Here is a 19,992-nt window from a genome sequence, read left to right on the forward strand (position 1 = left end):
CCTTTTAATATGAAACATGTGGGGGAACTAGAAGACGTTCAAAGAATACTGTTGTGCCCCTGAACTTGTGTTTTCTCCAAAACTATCTGTATTCAAAAAATCATCTATTTCTTTCAGTGCATTTGTAATGCCAACTAGTGTATAAAAGGCAACACAACAGTTTAGGAAAGAACAAAGTACGTACACTGTGCTCGTCTTTTTTATCCAGGAAGGAACATTTCCCCATTGTACCTTCAGCTGCATGGCTGGCTTCCTCGCCAGTTGGCCTGTGGTAGCCAAGGCTGCTATCCTGTAGTCTCGGCACTCCTTGCCCCATCTCATTCTAACCTTTACAGACAGGAAAAGACACCCAAATTTCAGAAAAGAATCGCAGAAACATCATTAGTAATTTCAAAATATAAATTTTTCTTCTTTCCTGAAATTTCACATTAATTTTTTATGTTTCTACATCTTTTCTTTCACTCTTAGATACGCTAAGGTTTGCTGTAATTTCCTGAGATTTACTTAAACTTGGTAAGCTAATAACAGTATACATTTTGTTCTAGAAGAATATTGGACTAAAATGTCTATTAGTCTTCTGCAGTGTTTCCTGTACTGAGCTTCTATGTTTTGAATGCTGAAATGACAGGATGAATTAATTAACAGCTGCTGCAAAATGTAGATGTTTGTTAATTATTATCCAAATACTTATTTCCTTCATAGGTGCATTGGAAGCACAGCAGAGGAAGGAGTGGAAAAAAGAAAAGACCTATAATTTCATCTGTGTTTTCTCAGGTGTCAACCAATTATCTAACCTTAATTTTTCTGCTATCTCATATAAATCCCAAGAAATAGAATGTTTCAAATGCCTTTGAATAATTGATCTTCTGAAATGAGTTACATAGAGAAAAACAGTTTGATTTCCAGAAAAGCATACTTGTATTGAATGAGAAATAATAATTAGATAGAAATATTTTCAAACTTTTAAAATACTTCTATAAATAACATTTTCATGCATCTTGAAGATAAAAATTTTGGGGGGAGTCAGACTTTGAAGTCGCTGGTTTTTATTTTGTGTTTGTTTTTGTTTTAATTCAAAAGGAGAGTGAAATTTATGAACATTTTCTGATTTTTTTTTTACTAAAATTGGAGCATATTTCAAAATACTTATGTATTCCCTGTTTGGACTTTCTAATCAGCAGGTTCACAGTACTTATTTAAAAAACTGTGGGCCTTTCAGATGTCTCACTTGGCAAAGCTGCCTGTGTACTTACCTGTGCTTTCAGAGGCAGTATTACAGCATCAGCACATGCTTTCCAATTGGTTTCAGCCAGCTGAACCACAACTAGTTGCACATCAACTTTGGCAGCATCGGAACGAACATATGCTGTAGCTTGATAACCTTGATTTCTGTTGTCACTTCTTACTGCCTGTGCCACAATCGTAATGCCAGGTGGAATTATGTCTCCCAGGAAGTTGCGCTGAAAAACAGCCCCCAACCATCTGTGCTTAAGTATTTCAGTGCATTCACTGGAGAGCCTACAGTCCGGTATACGTATGCTGATAGCAAGTAGCATCCTTCATCCTTCAGCAGTTTAGTTTATGGTACATCTTACCTTTATCTCCAGTAATTAAGAATAGTTTTGGTTTCAGGCTTAGTCATTTCATTACCAAGAGAAATTTTCAAGGATGTGATTGTTTTCATACAGGATCCAAGACTCTTCTATACTATCTTTTTACACTTAAGATTTTGTGCATTATTTTGATATTCAGAATAGCTGTCTATGTACATACCGGGTACCTTTGTAGAGTTATACACATTCCCAGTGTATTCTACTATACAACCGCTTCTTCAAACAAATTATTCTGAAATTCTTTGTGGTGGCAGAGTTCCCATAGACATTTTCTGCATTTGCAATACAGTTCCAGAATATCAAGTGTGTATTAAAGATAAGAATGATCACTGCCTAATGGGACTTTAAATTTCCTAAATCAGCAATGACCATGGGCATTATGATTTTATTTATACTCAGCATGCATTCATGACAACTAGAAGGAATTAAGTTGGTGGAGTTTTTTGTTTGTTTATTTTTAATTCTTTACATAAATCTTATATCCTTCTAACTTGCGTTTTTACCTAGATTCTAAGTTTTTTTGAACTCTGGAGTTTCATAAGAAAAAAGGATTTTTTTCCCCCTTTAATTTATATCCCCTTTCCCTTTATTTTCTTCAATCATTTTCTGCTCCAGGCTTTCACATACACCTAATGCCTTTAGAAATGAAGGACAATGTAATACAGAAATCAAGAAACAAGACTCCAAGGTGAAAGGAATTTGGAAAAAATATTTTACAGGGAGAAACTGAACTTCAGTGCACTTTATGTTCCAGTTTACAAACTTGACAACTTCCTGGTGCCGCCTGGCTCAATTGGTTAGAGTCTGTCTGCAACTTCTGAGATACTACCTCGTGTGTCAGGCTGGATTCATGTCTGTGATGAGTGGTGGCTCCTCTGCTCACAGGGTTTCTCCTTGAGCTGTGGGCAGCTTTTTCCCCATGACGGTGACTGCTGCTACTGCTACTGGAGCTGCTCATATGGCTTTTCCTGCTGCTGCTGTCACTGCTGCTGCTGTTGCTGTGGCTGCTTCCATACTCAGAGGAAGATGACGATGAGCTGCTTGATGTCCTGTGGCCTGAATGCTATGAAACACAAATAGGTTAAAAAAGCTATGGCATGGCCTCTAATTTTAGTGTAGACATCAAAATCAGAGCTATAAGTCTCCTTGTGCAGGCAACTTATACATAGACGGCATACGACTTTTATCACGAAGCAGACATGAAATTGGATAGGAATGTGCCTTATATCCACCTATACCTCTCTTCAAATAGGAATGCCATGCAGACAGTGATTGTAAATGGTGACATTGTATTGTCCAGTTCTACTGACAGACAAAGCTAAGCTTGAACTTCGTGATTATTTAGAAACTATTTAAAAAGATATTAATATTTAATTAAAAACACTACAGATCATCTTTCTCTTTCATAAGCAGAACACACAATAACTGTGCAGGTAACACCTACAAAATTCACTTCATTGTCATCCTTAGAAGTACTTCAACATACTCCCGTGCACTAATGCATACTGAACCCAGCTTCTGATACACAATGATTTTGTCCTTCTACTATGACTCCCTAAAAAAATACGGAAGCAGTTAATCATACAGGAAGGCCCTGATATTTTATAATTCTCTCATGGTCTTTGTTAGCTGAGTATTGTACAGCATCTAGCTGACAGGTATCTTCACCACAAAGCTGCTAGAGCTGCAACAGAGGGATGCAGTACAATAGCTAGTATATTAGTAATAATTATTTTTATTTTGTCAGTACTGAGTGGTATTATGAGACAATATGAAATAGTCAAGTGAAATGAACCAAAGCCTTCCAGCAATATGCTTGATCATATCAGCTCCAGCCACCACAGCAATGTGCAATTTAATTAGGCACCTACCCAGTGCGTGTGAGCAGACCTGAAGCGGAGCCGGTATACTTTTGGCAGGTATGTTTCCTGCAAAATTCCAAAAGAAGCAATTACCTACAGCTCAGTGAAGATCACCTCTTAGTAGAAGTCAAAGCATTAAAAAATGTTACCCATTCATTAGAAATGTCGTAACTACTGTGACTGTTAAACTGAGACTTGACACGCTTAGTCTCAGCTTGTCTGTCCTGTTTCCACTGGCGATGGGAAACACCAGAGCTTTCACTGCTGCTGCTGGTACTCCTGCTGTTGCTGCTGGCTCTTCTGCTGCTACTGCTGCTACTCTGTGTTTTCTGTTTCTGCTCACGGACACTTCTTTCTCCTTCAGCCGTGCTGGCATGTGGAAATGATGTGGTCTTGGACTGCTTCTTAGCATTCCGCCTTGTACCAGATGATTTGCTACTGCTGCTGCTGCCCTTACTGTTGCTTTTGCTACGACTGCTGCTGCTGCTGCCCTTGCTATTGCTACTGCTGCTACTGCTGCTGCCACTATTGGTTTTGCTCCTTCTGCTACTGCTTTTGCTCTTGCTGCTGCTGCTACTACTACTGCTGCTGCTACTACTGCTGCTACTACTACTACTGCTGCTACTATCACTGCTGCTACTACTGCTACTGCTACTACTACTGCTACTATCACTGCTGCTACTACTGCTACTACTACTGCTGCTACTACTGCTACTACTGCTACCGCTGTCCCCAAATGGGTAGAATTTCTTCTCTTTGGCTTTGGATCGCCTTGATTTCAGATTAATCTGGGTGTTTTCTTGTGATGCTCTGTTGTCAGAGTCACTGCTGGAGGGGGTGCTCGTTGTACTCTCAGTGCTCTCACTGATGCTGCTGGCACTGGATGAGGAGCTTCTGGAGTTTCTTGTTGCCTAGTCAATTGGAAACCATTATGAAAACCATTAGAAACCATTGGAAATAGAAAACAATTTTTTTTTTTTTATCTGTCCCTGCAGAAGGCTGTAGGTAAAATAGATACAGAGAACTATGAATTTCTCTGCTGCCTTAAGAGACGAGATGTAAGCCTGAGATAGCATCCTTGCAATACATTGCAATAAGGCCAACACATAATAATGTATCAAGAACACAAATAAGTAAAACAGTACTCCAAATCCCTGTGTAGATATTGTTGATCATACAATTACATGTGACTAGTCTTAATAGTGATGGGGCTGTAACTATGCTTACCTCAGAGCAAGCTGGGTAGGTAGGAAGATATCATACCTTTCTGCCACAGTTGTAGTAACTGGAAGCTGCTAGCTATCTTCTGGGCCCACATCTATTTTGGATCTTACATGGCTGATCTTCAGAAAAACCTATAAAACCAACCTGCTCTCCCTAAAGTCCTTCACCACATTTACTGCAAAAGAGATGAATTCAATCAAAAGACCCACTGAAAGCCAGATTTGATTTTCCAACTCTTGTTTACTATCTAAAAAAGGGAGGCTACTAAATAAAAGAAATATAAATAATTAAGCTTTGTGTGCAGCCTTCCACAAACCTAGAAGTGGGTTTTTACAGCTGTACCTGGTTATCGGTGTCATCAAGGATTTTCTTCACTCTTTTGATCACTTCTTTGCTGGAAGATACTTGTGTCTCTGGATCTTCAAATGTCACTAAACGTACCATTTTTGTAGGAGCTTGATCTCCCGCTTGAATTGTTACTTGTATTTTTTCAATAGGTACATCTGTGTAGACTGAAATTTCACAACAATTAGTATTATTGTTAATAGTAGCAAGTGAATAATAGAATAAGACATTTTTTGCTAGTATTTGTTGAAATGTTTCATACTGAGTAACTTTTAAAAACAGCTAAGATACATGCTAGCAATAATAAAATTTTATAATGTTAGTATGATAGTATGATCTTTTCATGTCAGTAAACAAAATAATCTAAGATTGAAATCCAGTGAACTGGATTGCTTAGCTAGATAACACTATAGGAAGGGGAGTTAGGCACCAGAAACGAAGGCTTTCCTCTTGAATTATAAAGAATGGCCCAAAAGGCCAGACCTAAATTCAGTGGCCTGCTGTGCTTTCAATTCTTATGATCATGGATTAAGATATTTAGGACTAGATCCAGGCAGGGTTAATCCGTAATTCCCTTTAAGATTCTGGGTTTTTAAACTGTAGCTACAGGACACTCTGTTAGATCTGTTGCCCATGTCCAATTGCTCTTTGCTTGCATCCCAAATCCAACGATTCAGGACACATCAGACACGCTCTGCAGGTACAGATCAGCTCTGTGTGATGCAGACCATGCTGAGAGGCACTGCGCTGCATAGCCACTTTCTGGGAGAGCTGGGAATGGCTGCTCAGGCAGAGAGGGGAGAGGTGTATTAACGCTGCAAAGGAGTTTGGTGACAAAATTATATATGGGAAGGCTGAAAGTTCTAATGGTAGTTTTAGTGGCGCTTAAGGTACAAAAAACATATATGTATGTATAAAAATATATATGCATGCACATCAACAACAATTCATCTACCCATCCATCACTTTCTTTTTTTTTTTTTTTTTGCACAATTGAATTTACCTGGCTTGAAGCTCACTCTAAGGGCATGTTCTCCAATAAGGTAATAAAGAGGCACATTTTTTATAAATGCTGCATGTACACTTTTCTTCTCAATGCAGACTTGAACCCCAAATGTACTTGCATTGGAGCACATGGATTGAACAAATGGCTCTTTCCAGGAAGAACGTCCAAAGGAGAAGGAATTTCCTGATGAAACATCTTCAACAGACTGTCTGTCCTGTTAGATAATACACTTGTCACGTAAAAGTAGGCAACAGTAAGAGAAATGGTTACATGCTATCAATTCTGTTTCAGTCATACATACATTTATTCTACAGAAGGTACTAACTAGTTTGAGATAGCAAGGCTGTGTACAACATCTTGGCTTTCAATTGGACAAAATTATCAGTTAAATGGCTGTTAGACTATCTAGAGCAAAAAAAAAAAAGTGCTTGAGTCCATAAGACTGGTAAACTACATCACAAAATAATTGCAATTATTTTATTTTGCTTTCCTAGAGTATTAGACTATGTTAACAGATTCACAATCAGTGTGAGTGTGGCTCTAGACTGACTGAAGTTCTTTTCTTTGCTTTATAATTTGGTAGAACTACAGAACCTTCATCTATACTTATGCAAATTCTGTCTCACTTGTGGTGTGACTTGGATGTGAGAATATATCAACTAGAAGATCACAGAAATTTCCTAGACGTCCAAAGCATATCAGATGTTAGAAATTTTCACTCAAAAGTGTGCCATATACACATGCTGAAAGTTATGCTTCTGGAAGAGTTAATTACAATTAATTAAAATTAGAATCAAGCCCATGAAATGAGAAATAAAGCAAATGGCAAAAGAAACATGACCACAAGTTTTCTTTTCATATTTTGCAGTTACTTTTTTACTCAGTACATCGTGTCTCACAAAATTCCAAACTTGCATGTACAGCACTGAAAAACTGGAATTTTTATGCTAATCCTTTCTTTCCAAACGGAATGATAATGACAATGGGAAATGGTCAAGTTTGTGCCATTTTTCAGGTATTGTTCATTCAAGAATAACTGCAGAGTGATAAATGTTTGTAATGAGCATGTAGGCACAAAGCTTTGCTTGTTCTGGAATACTGGAAATTGTTCCAGCTGACATTTACCCATTGACTTTTCCATAGGAAAGTGCTGTACTCACCCTCATCTCTTATTTTATCTGAAAAACTTCAGAGTTGCAGGATGATAAGGAAACCAGAACAGCACAATATATTCCTCATCTCTGTCAGTTTTCCATTGAAAGAAATGTTATGGTGAGGCCTTCACAATGCTGCCCATCAGAAGAAAGCATGTAGTTGCTTTTCTGGAAAGCTTTAGTTTAGGAAGTCATTTGACTTCATGCACAAACTGCCATCCATCCTTGAATCAAGGTAACTATACACAGTAAATTTAGCTCTACATGCTGAATACTGGAACATCTTGTGCAGTATTGCCTATCCCAGGAATGTAATGATTGTATTATGGCTGGAAAGTGTTTTAAAGATTGTGGGCCTATCCTGTAGATGGCAGTGTAAAATTAATTACTAAAGCAAGTGTTCTTGCTTTTGAAAGTGTTGTAAGTCTGACATGATTACAATCCAGACTTTAAAATAATGCTACTACAGGCTACCTGTGTTATTAGATTGAATGTGACTTATTCTGTGCAAGGTAACACTGGTCAGAGATGAATTGTACATTTTCCTATGGGGGGAAAAAAATGGTTTTTTTCCTGATTAAAAGCCAAAAAATAGTCAAACAGTTACCCTGATGTTATCAGTCTCGCCTGATGCAGAATCTGAGTCGAAGGACATCTTCATTATGTCAGGCACTGCTTCAGGTAGAAGAACTGGAGTCATCTTACTAGCAGCCAAATCTTCAATATTTCGTGTAACAGCAAATGTCCTAGAGCTGCAGAATAAACATTAGAGGGAACCTGTATTGATAATGCACTGCTGAGGAAAAGACCTGAATAATGCCACATAGCACGTACTCAGCAACAATTATCATACCTTGCAAATTGCTTTGTAGATATTTACAGCATCTTTCCTGCTAGCTTTATTTCCAAGGACTGCTTAAACTGAATAAATACATGGACTGATCTCAGTCCAGAGAGCTTGCAGTTAGGCTTTCACAATCACAGGTATCAGTTAAAAGAACTGTACTCTATGGGATCTGCATAAGCCTAATGCCTTGAAGAACAGCCTGCTTAGAAATCTGGCTATAGGTTAAATTATTCAATTTTTGAATCTCATATTTTTTTAATTTTTATTTTTAAAACCTTTTGCACATTCACTGCTAAACTTGGTTTTCACTTCCTTTGAATACCATACTGCCATAACTCAGGAAAAAAAATCGTGCAGTGGACTGGTGGCCAATAAATGCTATTTCCTGTGCAATATTTTTAGCCTCAGACAATTAAATAAATGTTTCTAGTTTTGTCTAACTGCACTCGTATATCCACACGCCTTAGAAAGATATCATGGGGAGATTTGTTGGAAGGTGAAGAACCTACTACTTACTTACCTGTGTGTATTTTGTAATTTGTTTACAGTGCTGTGGGGCTTAGGAGTGTTAGTCAGAATCAAGGACAAGAGATATAAGATGCTAAAAGAACAAATGATACAAGTGGTATGAGATTCTTGTGGCCAAATACCCTGACCCCTTTGTTCCATACTCTATAATCTTTGTGGATGCTGTTAGAGTGCTGTAAGAACCATGAGTTTTGATTTGGGTCAGAGAAGTGTCTTGACCATTGAATACTTTTGACAGATTAAAACCTATTTCTCTGAGCTATTAACATTGTGCTAACTCTACCTTATTAGTCATTTATCAGAGCTAACATCCAACTCAGAATTCTGCACATGCTGTTTCTCATGTATGAAGTTGATCTCCTTGCCCTGAGGCTTTTGTGGTCCACCAATGAAGGTGGCCTTTGTGACAATAAATGGAAAGATAGTCTACAAAATGGTCTCTATTTTAATATGGTCCACACTGTACTAACCTGAGCAATTCCAATCTAACCTATATGAAAGATGAATTTGTATTCATTTGATAGCACTCTCTTCCTCTTGAAGGCTCCTACCGTGCTGTGTGCACTGTAAAGCACACAATTGCACTTCATGTGGAACACCTCAATAAAACGTATGTCACCTGTGGGCTTTGTTTTCTTTTCCATCTCTCTCTTTTTTTTTTTTTTAAGATAAGGACATGACAGCAACGCTCCACGGTGGGTGAGAGGAGAACCTTGAAGAATGGAATCTGAAATAAAATATTCTCCCTAACAAGCTGAGGGGATAAAAGAAAATACAAATCAACTTGCATTTCAGATGGTTCATCTGAGTAAAGGGACAAAAAAGGAAATGATTTTTATTTTAATCCCATTCAATAATTCAAATGACCACTGAACAGCAGTCTGGGTCTCCAAGCAGAAAGCCCTGGGGTTTCTTTTCCAATTTTTTTTTTAGTATTTTTTATGCCAATAGTCTACTCCTGCCACCTAATGAAAGTAGAAGATCGATTCCTCCCTGTTGAGCACAGAGAGCCGACAAATGTAGCTGCATCACAGGTGACACATGTCAATGTCTGCAGAATCACACAGTACTGTAAAAATAGGCTGCAAGAGCCAGTTCTGGTCCTTTAACAAGAAAAACAGTCACAAAGAAGGCCTAAAGCTATGGTATGAAAGAATGTGTTCTCTCTGATCCCACACAAGGGAGAAGAAAATAAAAGGGAGATTTTCCAATATGTATTAGTGTATTTTTTGGATGAGAGAAGAAGCTGTGCTATAGTATAAGCTAAATTCACGGCAGGGGTAAGGGACAAGCAATTCAGCTGTGTTGGGCCCACTGATATTTTGGGTTATGTGGCCTTACACATATCCCTAATACGGAGACAGAAGAGCTCAATGTCTGTTTAAAACAAAAATGATGACCCAAAAGATCATTGAAAAACTATTTTTCTGGTTTTTAAAGCACAGCATGACATCATATCTAAAGAAATGAGAAGCAAGAGGCAATTCTACTACAAGATCTTTAGCTCTTTTTAATCTATGGTGAAATGAAATAGCACATATCCTTCTGACCTTGGTGCAGAGGTGTCATGATAACAAAGGTTTGAAGCATGAGTCATTGCCCTCATCTTTCCCCAGCCAAGGAGTGTGGAAAGCTCATAGAGCTCATGTATTACATACATACACTTACTCTTCTGCATTTTTCATTATATGTTGTATACAGCATTTTAATTTTGTAATTCATCTTATAAGATGCCCAAGTGAAGCAATTTCTGCTTATCCTACAGTTAAAACAAATGAAAAAGCCCCATAGTAGGAGCTCTATTCAAGATTATGTAGATACTTCAGTAGCATATCATTATGAATATGTGATATATTTGCAAAGTGCAAATTCTTTGGCAGCTCTCCATCTTTATACTTTAATCACAGGGCTTTAATTTCCCCTGAAATTTATTTGATTTTTACTTCTTCCTGTAAATTTTGTTTAAAAATCTATTTTAGCAACCATCTGCAGTATACCAAATAATTATGTTAAAAGAGCCTTAAAAATAACTATTATTTTAATTAAATTTAACTTTGATAGGATTGAATTGAAACATATGTTACATATTCTCTCCATGGTGTGATTAATTGTTGTGTTCTGATTTTTACTATAAAGAAAGTTGGGTCCTTCGTGTGCAATCTCTCTGTCACCAAAGTTTTTGGAATTTTTTTATTTGAGTCTGTGATTGCTCACTTGAGTTTCTCTTCCACTCCTGGAAATTTATATAAATCCCACAGCTGTGACAGCTTGTAACCTGTACAGCATGTAGGATATAACTGAACTAAATGCTATTGAAAACTGTTTACTACTTGTGTCTGGGTGTGAGAGATGAAAAGGAAAATAATATTACATCCTGTCCAGCTGTAATGACATGGGAGTATAGACGGTAACTCAGTGACCATCAAGACAAAATGCTTAATACTAAAATATTTTGAATGGAGTTTACAAGCAACTGTACGAGCAATGGTTTTCTAGAATCATCTTTCAATAGAACACTTTAAGCTAACACAGGAAGGTGTCAGAATACCTCTAAAATATTATATGCAATAGGTTCCTTATTTTTTAGTGGAACTGAGCAAAAGGAAGAGAAAGTCTATATTAAACTATGATTTTGGACTCATTCTATTTAGAACATACATGCACACTTCCTCTCAACACATTATGCCTGCTTGTTTCTCTTCGTGGCTTTAAGATTTTACTTTGCTTGTTCTTTGACCTTCTCAGCGACGTGGTTCAGTGATACGTTCTCTAGTTACTGCTTTATCTTCACTTGTACTCATTGCTGTTTCATTGCTCTGTGTGATTCCCACCAAGCATTTGTTTTGTAAGAATGAGCAGGAATGCTTTTTGGAGAAAAATTGATAGTGCTAGAAGTTAGCTAGTGAGCATTAGCTTTTTCATATACTTGGCATTATAGAGCTATTTCCAGCTGACTACTTCACTTTATAAATGATAATGCTACAGGGTCTACAGGAGAGCTTGGGCAGGAACTCATGAACTCCCTGGCTGTGATCCTCCATTTCTTATACTGTCTTGCCTTACTCGATGCCTTTAACACCTTTGTTTCTTATTTGATTCCATCTTCAGTCAAAGGAGGAAAATATTTATTATTTTGATTTGCCAGAAGGATCCTTCTGCCAACAGTTGTAGCTCACCTTGAGGCCCTAAACTCCATCCCAATCTTCAATATCCTCATTCCAGTTCAGCATCCTTATTGAGTTAATATCCACTTTGCCCAATCCAACATTGAGAGCTAGTGAGAAGGGGTGCCTATTGTCCCTGATGATTTTGAGGGTGAACTGTCCTGGTCTTCATAAGAAAATGAACAAAATAATTTGGTTTGTGTGCCATAGCAGCTTACACACAGAAAATTGATGCTCTGTGAACTGCTGAAACACTCCCTCCTCTGTGTGGAGAACCTGATTACAATAAGAATTGATGGATCTGAGGAATCATATTAGGGAGGAGGATGTGATGTCAAATGCCTAATAGTCTGGTCTGTGACCACTGAAGAGCAAGGGAGAATAATGATTAGCCTTTGTGGTGGCTAAACTGATGAGACCTGCAGAGCTTCTCTGGGCCTGCAGCCATGAATGCTAATTGCAGCTGGATCAAGCAACAGAGCTCTTTTGTTATGGCTGTACTCCTAGAGCAGAAACTTGTTAACATTTCTGCAGCTTGTATAGTAGTTGATTTTTGTTGTCAGTGGTGCTTTTTCCTGTGTTATGAATTTTTAGCTTGTCTTTCTCATTGTTTTTTCATGTGTATATGAAGGTTTTCAAGGCTTTGGTCTACTGCTTTGATTCTTTGGACATATTCTTTCTGTTTCCTCCCTCTCTTTGTGCTTGTATTTCCATCTGTTTTCATTTGTTTGGCATCTGGCTACAATTGTTTTCCAGAGTGTATTGTAATTGCATACACTGATAATAAATCAAGTAAACCTAACAGGCAAGAAAACCAAATGGCAGCCACAGGAAACAAAGTAAAAGCACAAGTTACACCAAGTCCTTTATGGTTACAAGCACCAGATGCATAGGTTATCTGTTAAAAATGATAGAAGCCAGTTGGCTTATATCTTACCCAGTGTCTTCAACCCAAATATATGTGTTAGGGTAGAAATTTTATGCCATATGAGCTTTGAATAGTTTATGAGTCTCATGTCCGAAAAATTGTGATTTTCTGGTCAAGACCACAGGAAACAAAACATATTTTCAAACAAAGCTTTTGTGCATATCTTTCTTTTAAATTCATCTACACTGATCACTGCCAGTTACCCAAGCTGTCAGTCAAAGGCGAGCTCCCTAAGCAAATGTTTTGTTTAATTCAGAAAGAGTCAATATGACTACACAGAAAGATAAGTGCTGTGGCTTACCTTACAGTAATTAAATTAGTCTCTTCTTTGCATGGTGGAATTTCAGCTTTGATACTTCTTTCCTTCATTTGGACAGTGGCAACAACATTCACAGGTACATGAGCATTTACCTTGGTGTGTGCTTCCAACCCTGCCTGGATCATGTTTGTGTTGATCCCAATTACAAAGGTCATATGTTTAGCCATGCTGAAAAATTAGAATGCGAGAGTAAGATTACATACATAAAGTAAATAGTTGAATTTTTTGTGGCTTTTGTCACTTTAAAATATTATTTTTTTAATTTACGCAAAATATTTACCTCAGACTCGTTTTGGAACGCAGCCTAATGTTGGAATTTAGTAACTCAGTCAGTCTGAAATCAGACCTTGGAGAAGGTGTAATTTGCACTTGAACTATTAGAAGGAAAGTAAGCAAAGTGTTAAAAATTCTGCCCAATTCTTTATAATCATATATGTATTGCTCAGGTCTTGAAATACATTACCATTTCCTGCCACTTTTGTGACAGAAGAATAATAGAAGCTGGTCTCCATTGGGAATCCAGTACAGGTAGGCACGATACGACGAATCTCAGAGGATAGTAAAGCCTTGGTCCATTGCCTTCCTATGCCACTTTGAAGGCTACTGATTAATCTCCTTATTGAAGGGATTTTTTCATCAGGTCCATACCATGCCTGCAATTACAGAGTTCAACTTGTCTAAACAAGCAGAACTTTAATATCATGATCCGTGTTATTAACTGTGCCTCAGGGGAATGTCTGCGAACAATGATTATAGCTAATCCTGATCAAATTTTGAATTTATTTGCCTTGATTAATGCTAAAGACAAGACTAAAGACTTAAAATAAAAAGTTAAGGAGAAGGGAAGGAACATGCAGAAGAAATAGCATTTTAATACTTTTGATGCCTATGTGGTAGTACTTCTGAAATGATACCTGCAATACATTTTGGATGCTGTTTTTATCGAGTTCACCAAAGAACAACTCTTGGCCAAACATCTTCAAGTAACCTGATGCAAAGGGTTTGTCACTGGGGAGTGCCTTCCAGTCCGATAGCTGCATGAGAAGAAGAAGAAAATCCGTTTCTTCATAACATTTGGGGAAACAACACTTGACAGATTTTCTTTTCTTCCCCCAGAATTTACCTTTTTTAGGATTTCCCTGAAGTCATAGTTAGTCTCCCAGTCCTTGTCAGGAGAGTAACCTCTAACAAACATCTCCTGAAGTCCTTCAGCTGCTATTCCCACCTGTGAGACAAAGTAAAATTGAAATACTGGTTGGATAAAGATTATAGGAAGGTGTGAGAGGCAAACTGCAGATTGAACCAATTACCTCTATGGGATCAGCAACTCTTCCAAGGAAATGTGTCCGCAGCTGGGACACTGCCATTGTTGGAATTAAGCTTCCTGCATTATTCAGTACCAAATATTTAGCTGCCAGTCCACTCATAAGGAACTCTGTATAGAAACAGGCAGTAAAACATAGCCCAGTCAGTTTTTAAAGCCACATTTGCAGATTGTATCAATTTACTAATTGCATAACACAACAGATACAAGATGATACGAGAAAGGCTAGAAAAATCAGCCACAAAACCAATATTATAAAACAGACATAAACAGAATATTCTGCCTTTCTGAACTATTAATTGGCAAAATTGTAAGTCCCCTGCTCAATATGCAGTGACTATGCTATGTTTCTTATTGCTTCTTCTATATAATTTACAGTCAGATTCTATAATACCAATTTATGAAATGCTTTTACAAGACATTGTTTAAAGCAACTTGAGAAAGGAAGTGGGGTCAGAAATGAAAACAGATTTACCATCCTTTGCTAATGTTATAGGAAAAATGGTACAGATGCCCTGTAAGTACAGATGGTGAGGTGGTGTAGATTTCTTTCTCTGATGACTCAGAGGCTATTTACTGTGTCTCATACCACATGCTGTAACTCTTTACATAAAATGTAAACTGTTAAGGAACAACTACTAATTGTTAAGTAGTTGTTAACTATTGTGTAAACTCAGAACAAAGGTAATTTGTATTTATTTTCTCGACTTTAGATTTATCATCTACAATGTTCTTAGGTACAGATAATCAGTGGAGAGGATAGTTATATATTCTTCCTGAACTTGGCACAGCTTTATACAGTTCTATTTTCTGAATTAAAGTAATCCCAAGGATTTTCTAATTTTCCCTAGATTTCAACAGGAGCAAGGGCAACACAGTATGCAGGTGTACCTGTTGCACTTCCTTTCTTCCAACTCTCCTCCTTCTTCCAACACAAGTTGAAGAACAGTGAACTATTTGAGGATTCCCTATGTTAAATTTCTTTTATCCTTATGTTAGACATAGTCACCATACACTGATTAAACTGGCCCTAGAATTCCAGCACAACCAAAATCAGCTTTCAAAATTCAGGATAACTTCAGAGCCCTGGAAAAAGCAGACCACTAATTTCATGACCTGTATAGAAATGATTGAATTGTAGGAAATATGTTTTCAAGTGTTCAGAGAATCATAGAATATTCTGAGTTGGAAGGAACCCATGGGGATCATCAAGTCCAGCTCCTGGATTCGTTATGAAGAGATTGAGACCTTGGCCTCTTTCCAGAAGAGGAATGACTACATTCTATTAAATTACTTAGCCAAAATTTAAAGACAAGTCTATTTTTGGTTCACAGATGTGGGATCTTATGAACACTCAGGCCCATGTGATTTTTCTGGTGCCACTTTCTGTATTTCAAAAAAAATCTCATGAGTGTGTCAATAACTACTATTTTCTTATGGGGGGTGTCTCTGTGTGCATTTGTGTTCTAACTCAAGAAATGTTAGTTAAGAAAAAAAATATATTTCTTGATACTTAGGAAGAAGTGTTGCTAATAAATGATTAAATGATTATACAACATTCATCAGCTTGAAGACAAAGGGGGTGTTTTCAATACCACAGATGTTATGCAGCTCTAACGCTGTAAGAAAATATTTACCAAAGAAGAATTCTACTAACGGGGTCAGATGGTACACCATAGCTGCTTCAGCGTGAGAATGTGAGAGCACCTGCATGTGTCTGACTAAACGTCTTGCCTCAGGGAAGATGGAAAGCAAAAATAAAGTGATCGAAGAAAGCAGCCTTTCATACCTATGAACATTAGTGAACATTTTTTTGTAATATAAATTTGTAAAAAAAAAAAGTGCTTGTTGAGAGTCAGATTCTGTCAGTTTCTATATTGAGCAGTACCTGGGCTGATTTTAGGGGTAGTATGTAGACTGTGAAACATTATTTGTGGTGTCCACGTATGACAGATTCTCGATTAGAGGTATATTCATCTGATGTTAGTGCCTGTCATTAAAAATTCAGCACCTACCATCTCAAAAAATCTGTGAAGGTGAGGGCACATTTTTGTTTTTAGCAAGGAAATAGGCACAGCATTACTGCTGTCACTATGGTAACTCCTCCAGAACGGACTCACTGAAACACATTTCACCTGTGGCTAGAGGTAACAAATCAAATCAGAAAGTTGGAGCATCCTCCCACACAGGCGTAATGGAGAATGGACTTCATTTAGCCAACTAAATTATGCAACTCTAAGTTTAGCATGTGCTAGAAAGTGATCTTGTTCCTTAGTCTTCAGGATGAGAGGCTGAAACATCCTATCTAAGTAGTAGCCAAATTTCTTATACTGGTACTAAGAATTAACAACTCATTGATCTGCTGCATTTCAGGGATACAGTCAGAACAAAATAATGCATTTTACACAGCCCCCTGCCAGCTACCCTTATCTATACTGCTCATTTCTTTCTAACTGTTCAAAAAAAAATCAGGCAGCTCCATTTTAAAAGCAAAAATAAGAGGAGAAAACAAGTATCTAAGCCCTGAAACACATATCTGCTTATTACTGGAAAATGTATCTCTCTGTGTATGCATTTTAAATGGTACAAAAGTTCACAAGATGCATTATCTACTGAATTTCTTTGGGCACTCTCTGTTGCCATCTCTGAAGCAGCAAGCATTGTGGCTGCTGTGGTATGTATTATACATATTTTTGTTAGAGACTCAACTGAATGGTCATATAAAAAACATGAAGCAAGAAAGGCAACAATAAAACCTGTAAAAGTCTTCTAAAACCCCCTCCCATCCCCAAAAGAATGCAAAAGTACTTGCACAATTAGCACCGCAGGTTTCAGACATTTAAGTCTCTTTTTCTATTCATAACTTTGAAAAGAATCTTTATGTGTACCAGTGAACAACAAAAGTGTGGAATACATCTATGTCCTTTAGATAAACAGCATGTGTAAGGAGGCACTGTTTGTAGATATAATCTCCCTGGTCTATCAGCTACATATGCCAAATCACTGAGGCTGTCATGGTCATTTACATGCAGTAGCTGAAAAAATCCCTACTGGGAAGAATTACATAAATGGAAAATGGAAATAGCTACAATTTGACCCAGCAAGAGCTGTCTTCTAATTTCGTCCTCTTTACTCTAGCTACCAGTGTTGATTTTTACATGTGATTCCCAGAGATGTAACTGATGTGCCCCAAAATCCCACACATGGATCTGTTCATGCCAGTAAATAACCCTAGTAAGAAGGTGTAGGAAAAACCTTCATAAAACAAACCTGAGTTAGCTGCTCATGGATGCAATGAATTATCACAGCTGACCATTTGCAGAGTTTGATGTTTCACTGTGCACTATTGTTGGGTCAAGAGGATTTAGCATCCTATTTTAATTCAGCAAGAGTTGTATGTGTTAATCACCATTAGAAATTAATCTACTTAGTAGTAACTTAGGTCCCTCTTGTTTGGTGCTGAACAGTGTTAGGGTTAGAGCCCCATAAGCCCTCTGGTAGTTTCATACTAGCAGCATACAGTGCAAATACACAGGGACCTAAATGCTCTAAAAATGGGGAGCCCAAGATTTAGGGTTTTTTTTGTTTTCCACCGTATGTAGGAGAACATAGACGCTGCTGGCTATGTGCAACTGGACTCTCCTACTCTGTGATATTTATCTATATATATTTAACTTCAGCCTGTGTATATTTCCCCCCAAAATCTTCAGATGATTACTATAGGAGGGAAGAAGGACTATGTACCTTACCTTTAAACATACTGAAGCGGAAAACTTTGCTGAACTGGTATCCAGATCTGTCAAATTTGGGACTTAATGCTCTGACAGCCATTCTGCAGGCAGAAGCCCTGAAAAAATTCGGCAAGCTCATTAACACCTCAATTTGTTTGTAACAAGTTCCTCATCTAGGGAAGGGGTTTTTCCTTACATCATTTGAAGATCTGGAGCTGTGCTTCTGCCCAGGGCCCTCAGGTGAGAGTAAATGAAACTTGCCACTTGCATGCTAGGATCCTTCAGCACAGCATCAGCTAATGTCATCAGGATTGGAAGACCTGGCTTAGTTTCAAGCAAAACCACTGCAGCTAACATTCGGATTCGAGGATGAATTTTGTGATTCAGGAAAATCTCAAGGGTAATAGCCTGGACCTGAAAATAATTGGTACTTTCAGACTTAATCTGTATTTGAACATTTTGCTAATAACCTTTCATCACCAATGAATGATCTCTTAATCACTAGTACAGTAAAAATTTGTATTATTTAATTATTATGGCAACAATGTTCCTGGTTTCAGAGTTTGTTGGCTGGAAGGAGAATTATAGTAATACTGATTCCTAAGCAATCAAAGCCAAGGAACCTCACTGAATAACCTCTACATCAAATTTACTTTCCCTTGTTAAGCTGTAGCAAAAGATACCTGCAATATAACCAAGACAAAATCTAGACAAAAGTGATTTCAAGAACCCATCATATACCAGAGAAATAAATTCAGTGATCACCCATAAAGATTTGCCTTAACTCAAGCCATTTGATCTTCTGGAGCCTATTCTACTCGAATAACAAACAGTTTACTTCCGAAAATCTCTATACCATGTAGGTAATTTAAAATTGTAATGTTATGTGAGAAATGCAATTTTCACAGTACTACTTGTAACTAATGTGTTTGATCTGTACAGTATTTAGTATCGAGACTAATTTTTTACTGGAACCTTTCCAGCTTGCATGAGAGGAATTAAAATGTTTGACTGCAGCTTCAAACTGATTGGGGATGGAGTAACACCATTTTGGCACAATCCTCTGGACAATCCTGTTCTGCCTCTAACACCTACGCTTTTTAATATAAGGTATGATTGAGAAAGCTTTATGTATTTTTCTGCAGTAGCTTCTTTCTAAATGCAACTGCTTTTTTAAATTAAAGAATAGAAATGACAGGCCATGCATTAAGTCTGCTTAATGCAAATATAAGTGTGTAGCTAGCTGCAAACCAGGGATTAAACTGACTGTTTTTTGAACAATGCAAAATCCAGTCAAAGTCATTAACCTGCTCCAGATCAATTTTCTCTAAAGCAAATGCATAGAAAATGGAACTAAACAGCAGTCTGGGTCACATGTGGAAAGCTAGGCCAAAGGACAAGCAGAGATGCAGCATTGTTTTCGAACACCAGATCAGCTTTTCCTTTCCCCAGCAAATAACCTAATTCCTTGCTTGCTGTCTCTCCACCCTCCCACTCCCTTTTCCCCACCTAGCTCCTGCACTCTAGTAAATTGTTTCTGTATTCTTTTGCTTAAAAGCATAAACCAGCACACTGCTGTCTATGGATCAATACGTGGAATCAAACTGGCAATCATATGCAAAATTAATACACTGAAAAAATTAGTACAGCAGAATAGTTAACAAAAGCTTTTAATTTTACTATTCATGTTAAGAATGGTCTCACAAAAAAATGTAACAGGGAAAAAGATTTAAGGTTTCCTTTTATAAGTGGCTTGCTTTAGGGTGAAAATGATTGTAAAGTGATGTCTGTGGTGGATGAGATTATGCCGATGTAACCATTGTATGTGATGTCTAATCATTACCTCATTCAGGGACAAAAGTCACATTTAGTAAATGCTTTGTTTATGACTTAAACCCACACAATGTCTGTAAATTTGTAATTAGGATGCAAACTTCCAGTATCTAT

General features: G+C 37.5%; 1 protein-coding gene across 4 annotated transcripts in view; it reads right to left on the reverse strand.

Moving 5' to 3' along the window:
• The window catches only part of LOC125693356 (vitellogenin-1), a 71,822-nt gene that overhangs the window by 8,558 nt on the left and 43,272 nt on the right, over positions 1-19,992 (reverse strand). For all 4 annotated transcript variants that reach the window (XM_048945154.1, XM_048945155.1, XM_048945152.1 and 1 more), the window contains 16 exons: positions 18,242-18,459; positions 18,064-18,161; positions 14,301-14,425; positions 14,114-14,215; positions 13,905-14,024; positions 13,454-13,643; positions 13,271-13,364; positions 12,973-13,158; positions 7,812-7,956; positions 6,048-6,264; positions 5,042-5,211; positions 3,625-4,386; positions 3,485-3,541; positions 2,443-2,676; positions 1,254-1,460; positions 185-327 (listed from right to left, as the gene is read on the reverse strand). In XM_048945154.1, coding sequence (XP_048801111.1) covers positions 185-327; positions 1,254-1,460; positions 2,443-2,676; positions 3,485-3,541; positions 3,625-4,386; positions 5,042-5,211; positions 6,048-6,264; positions 7,812-7,956; positions 12,973-13,158; positions 13,271-13,364; positions 13,454-13,643; positions 13,905-14,024; positions 14,114-14,215; positions 14,301-14,425; positions 18,064-18,161; positions 18,242-18,459 — 3,068 coding nt within the window. The remainder of the gene's footprint in view (positions 1-184; positions 328-1,253; positions 1,461-2,442; positions 2,677-3,484; positions 3,542-3,624; positions 4,387-5,041; positions 5,212-6,047; positions 6,265-7,811; positions 7,957-12,972; positions 13,159-13,270; positions 13,365-13,453; positions 13,644-13,904; positions 14,025-14,113; positions 14,216-14,300; positions 14,426-18,063; positions 18,162-18,241; positions 18,460-19,992) is intronic.

This window comes from Lagopus muta, chromosome 5 (assembly GCF_023343835.1).
Source record: "Lagopus muta isolate bLagMut1 chromosome 5, bLagMut1 primary, whole genome shotgun sequence".
NCBI lineage: Eukaryota > Metazoa > Chordata > Aves > Galliformes > Phasianidae > Lagopus > Lagopus muta.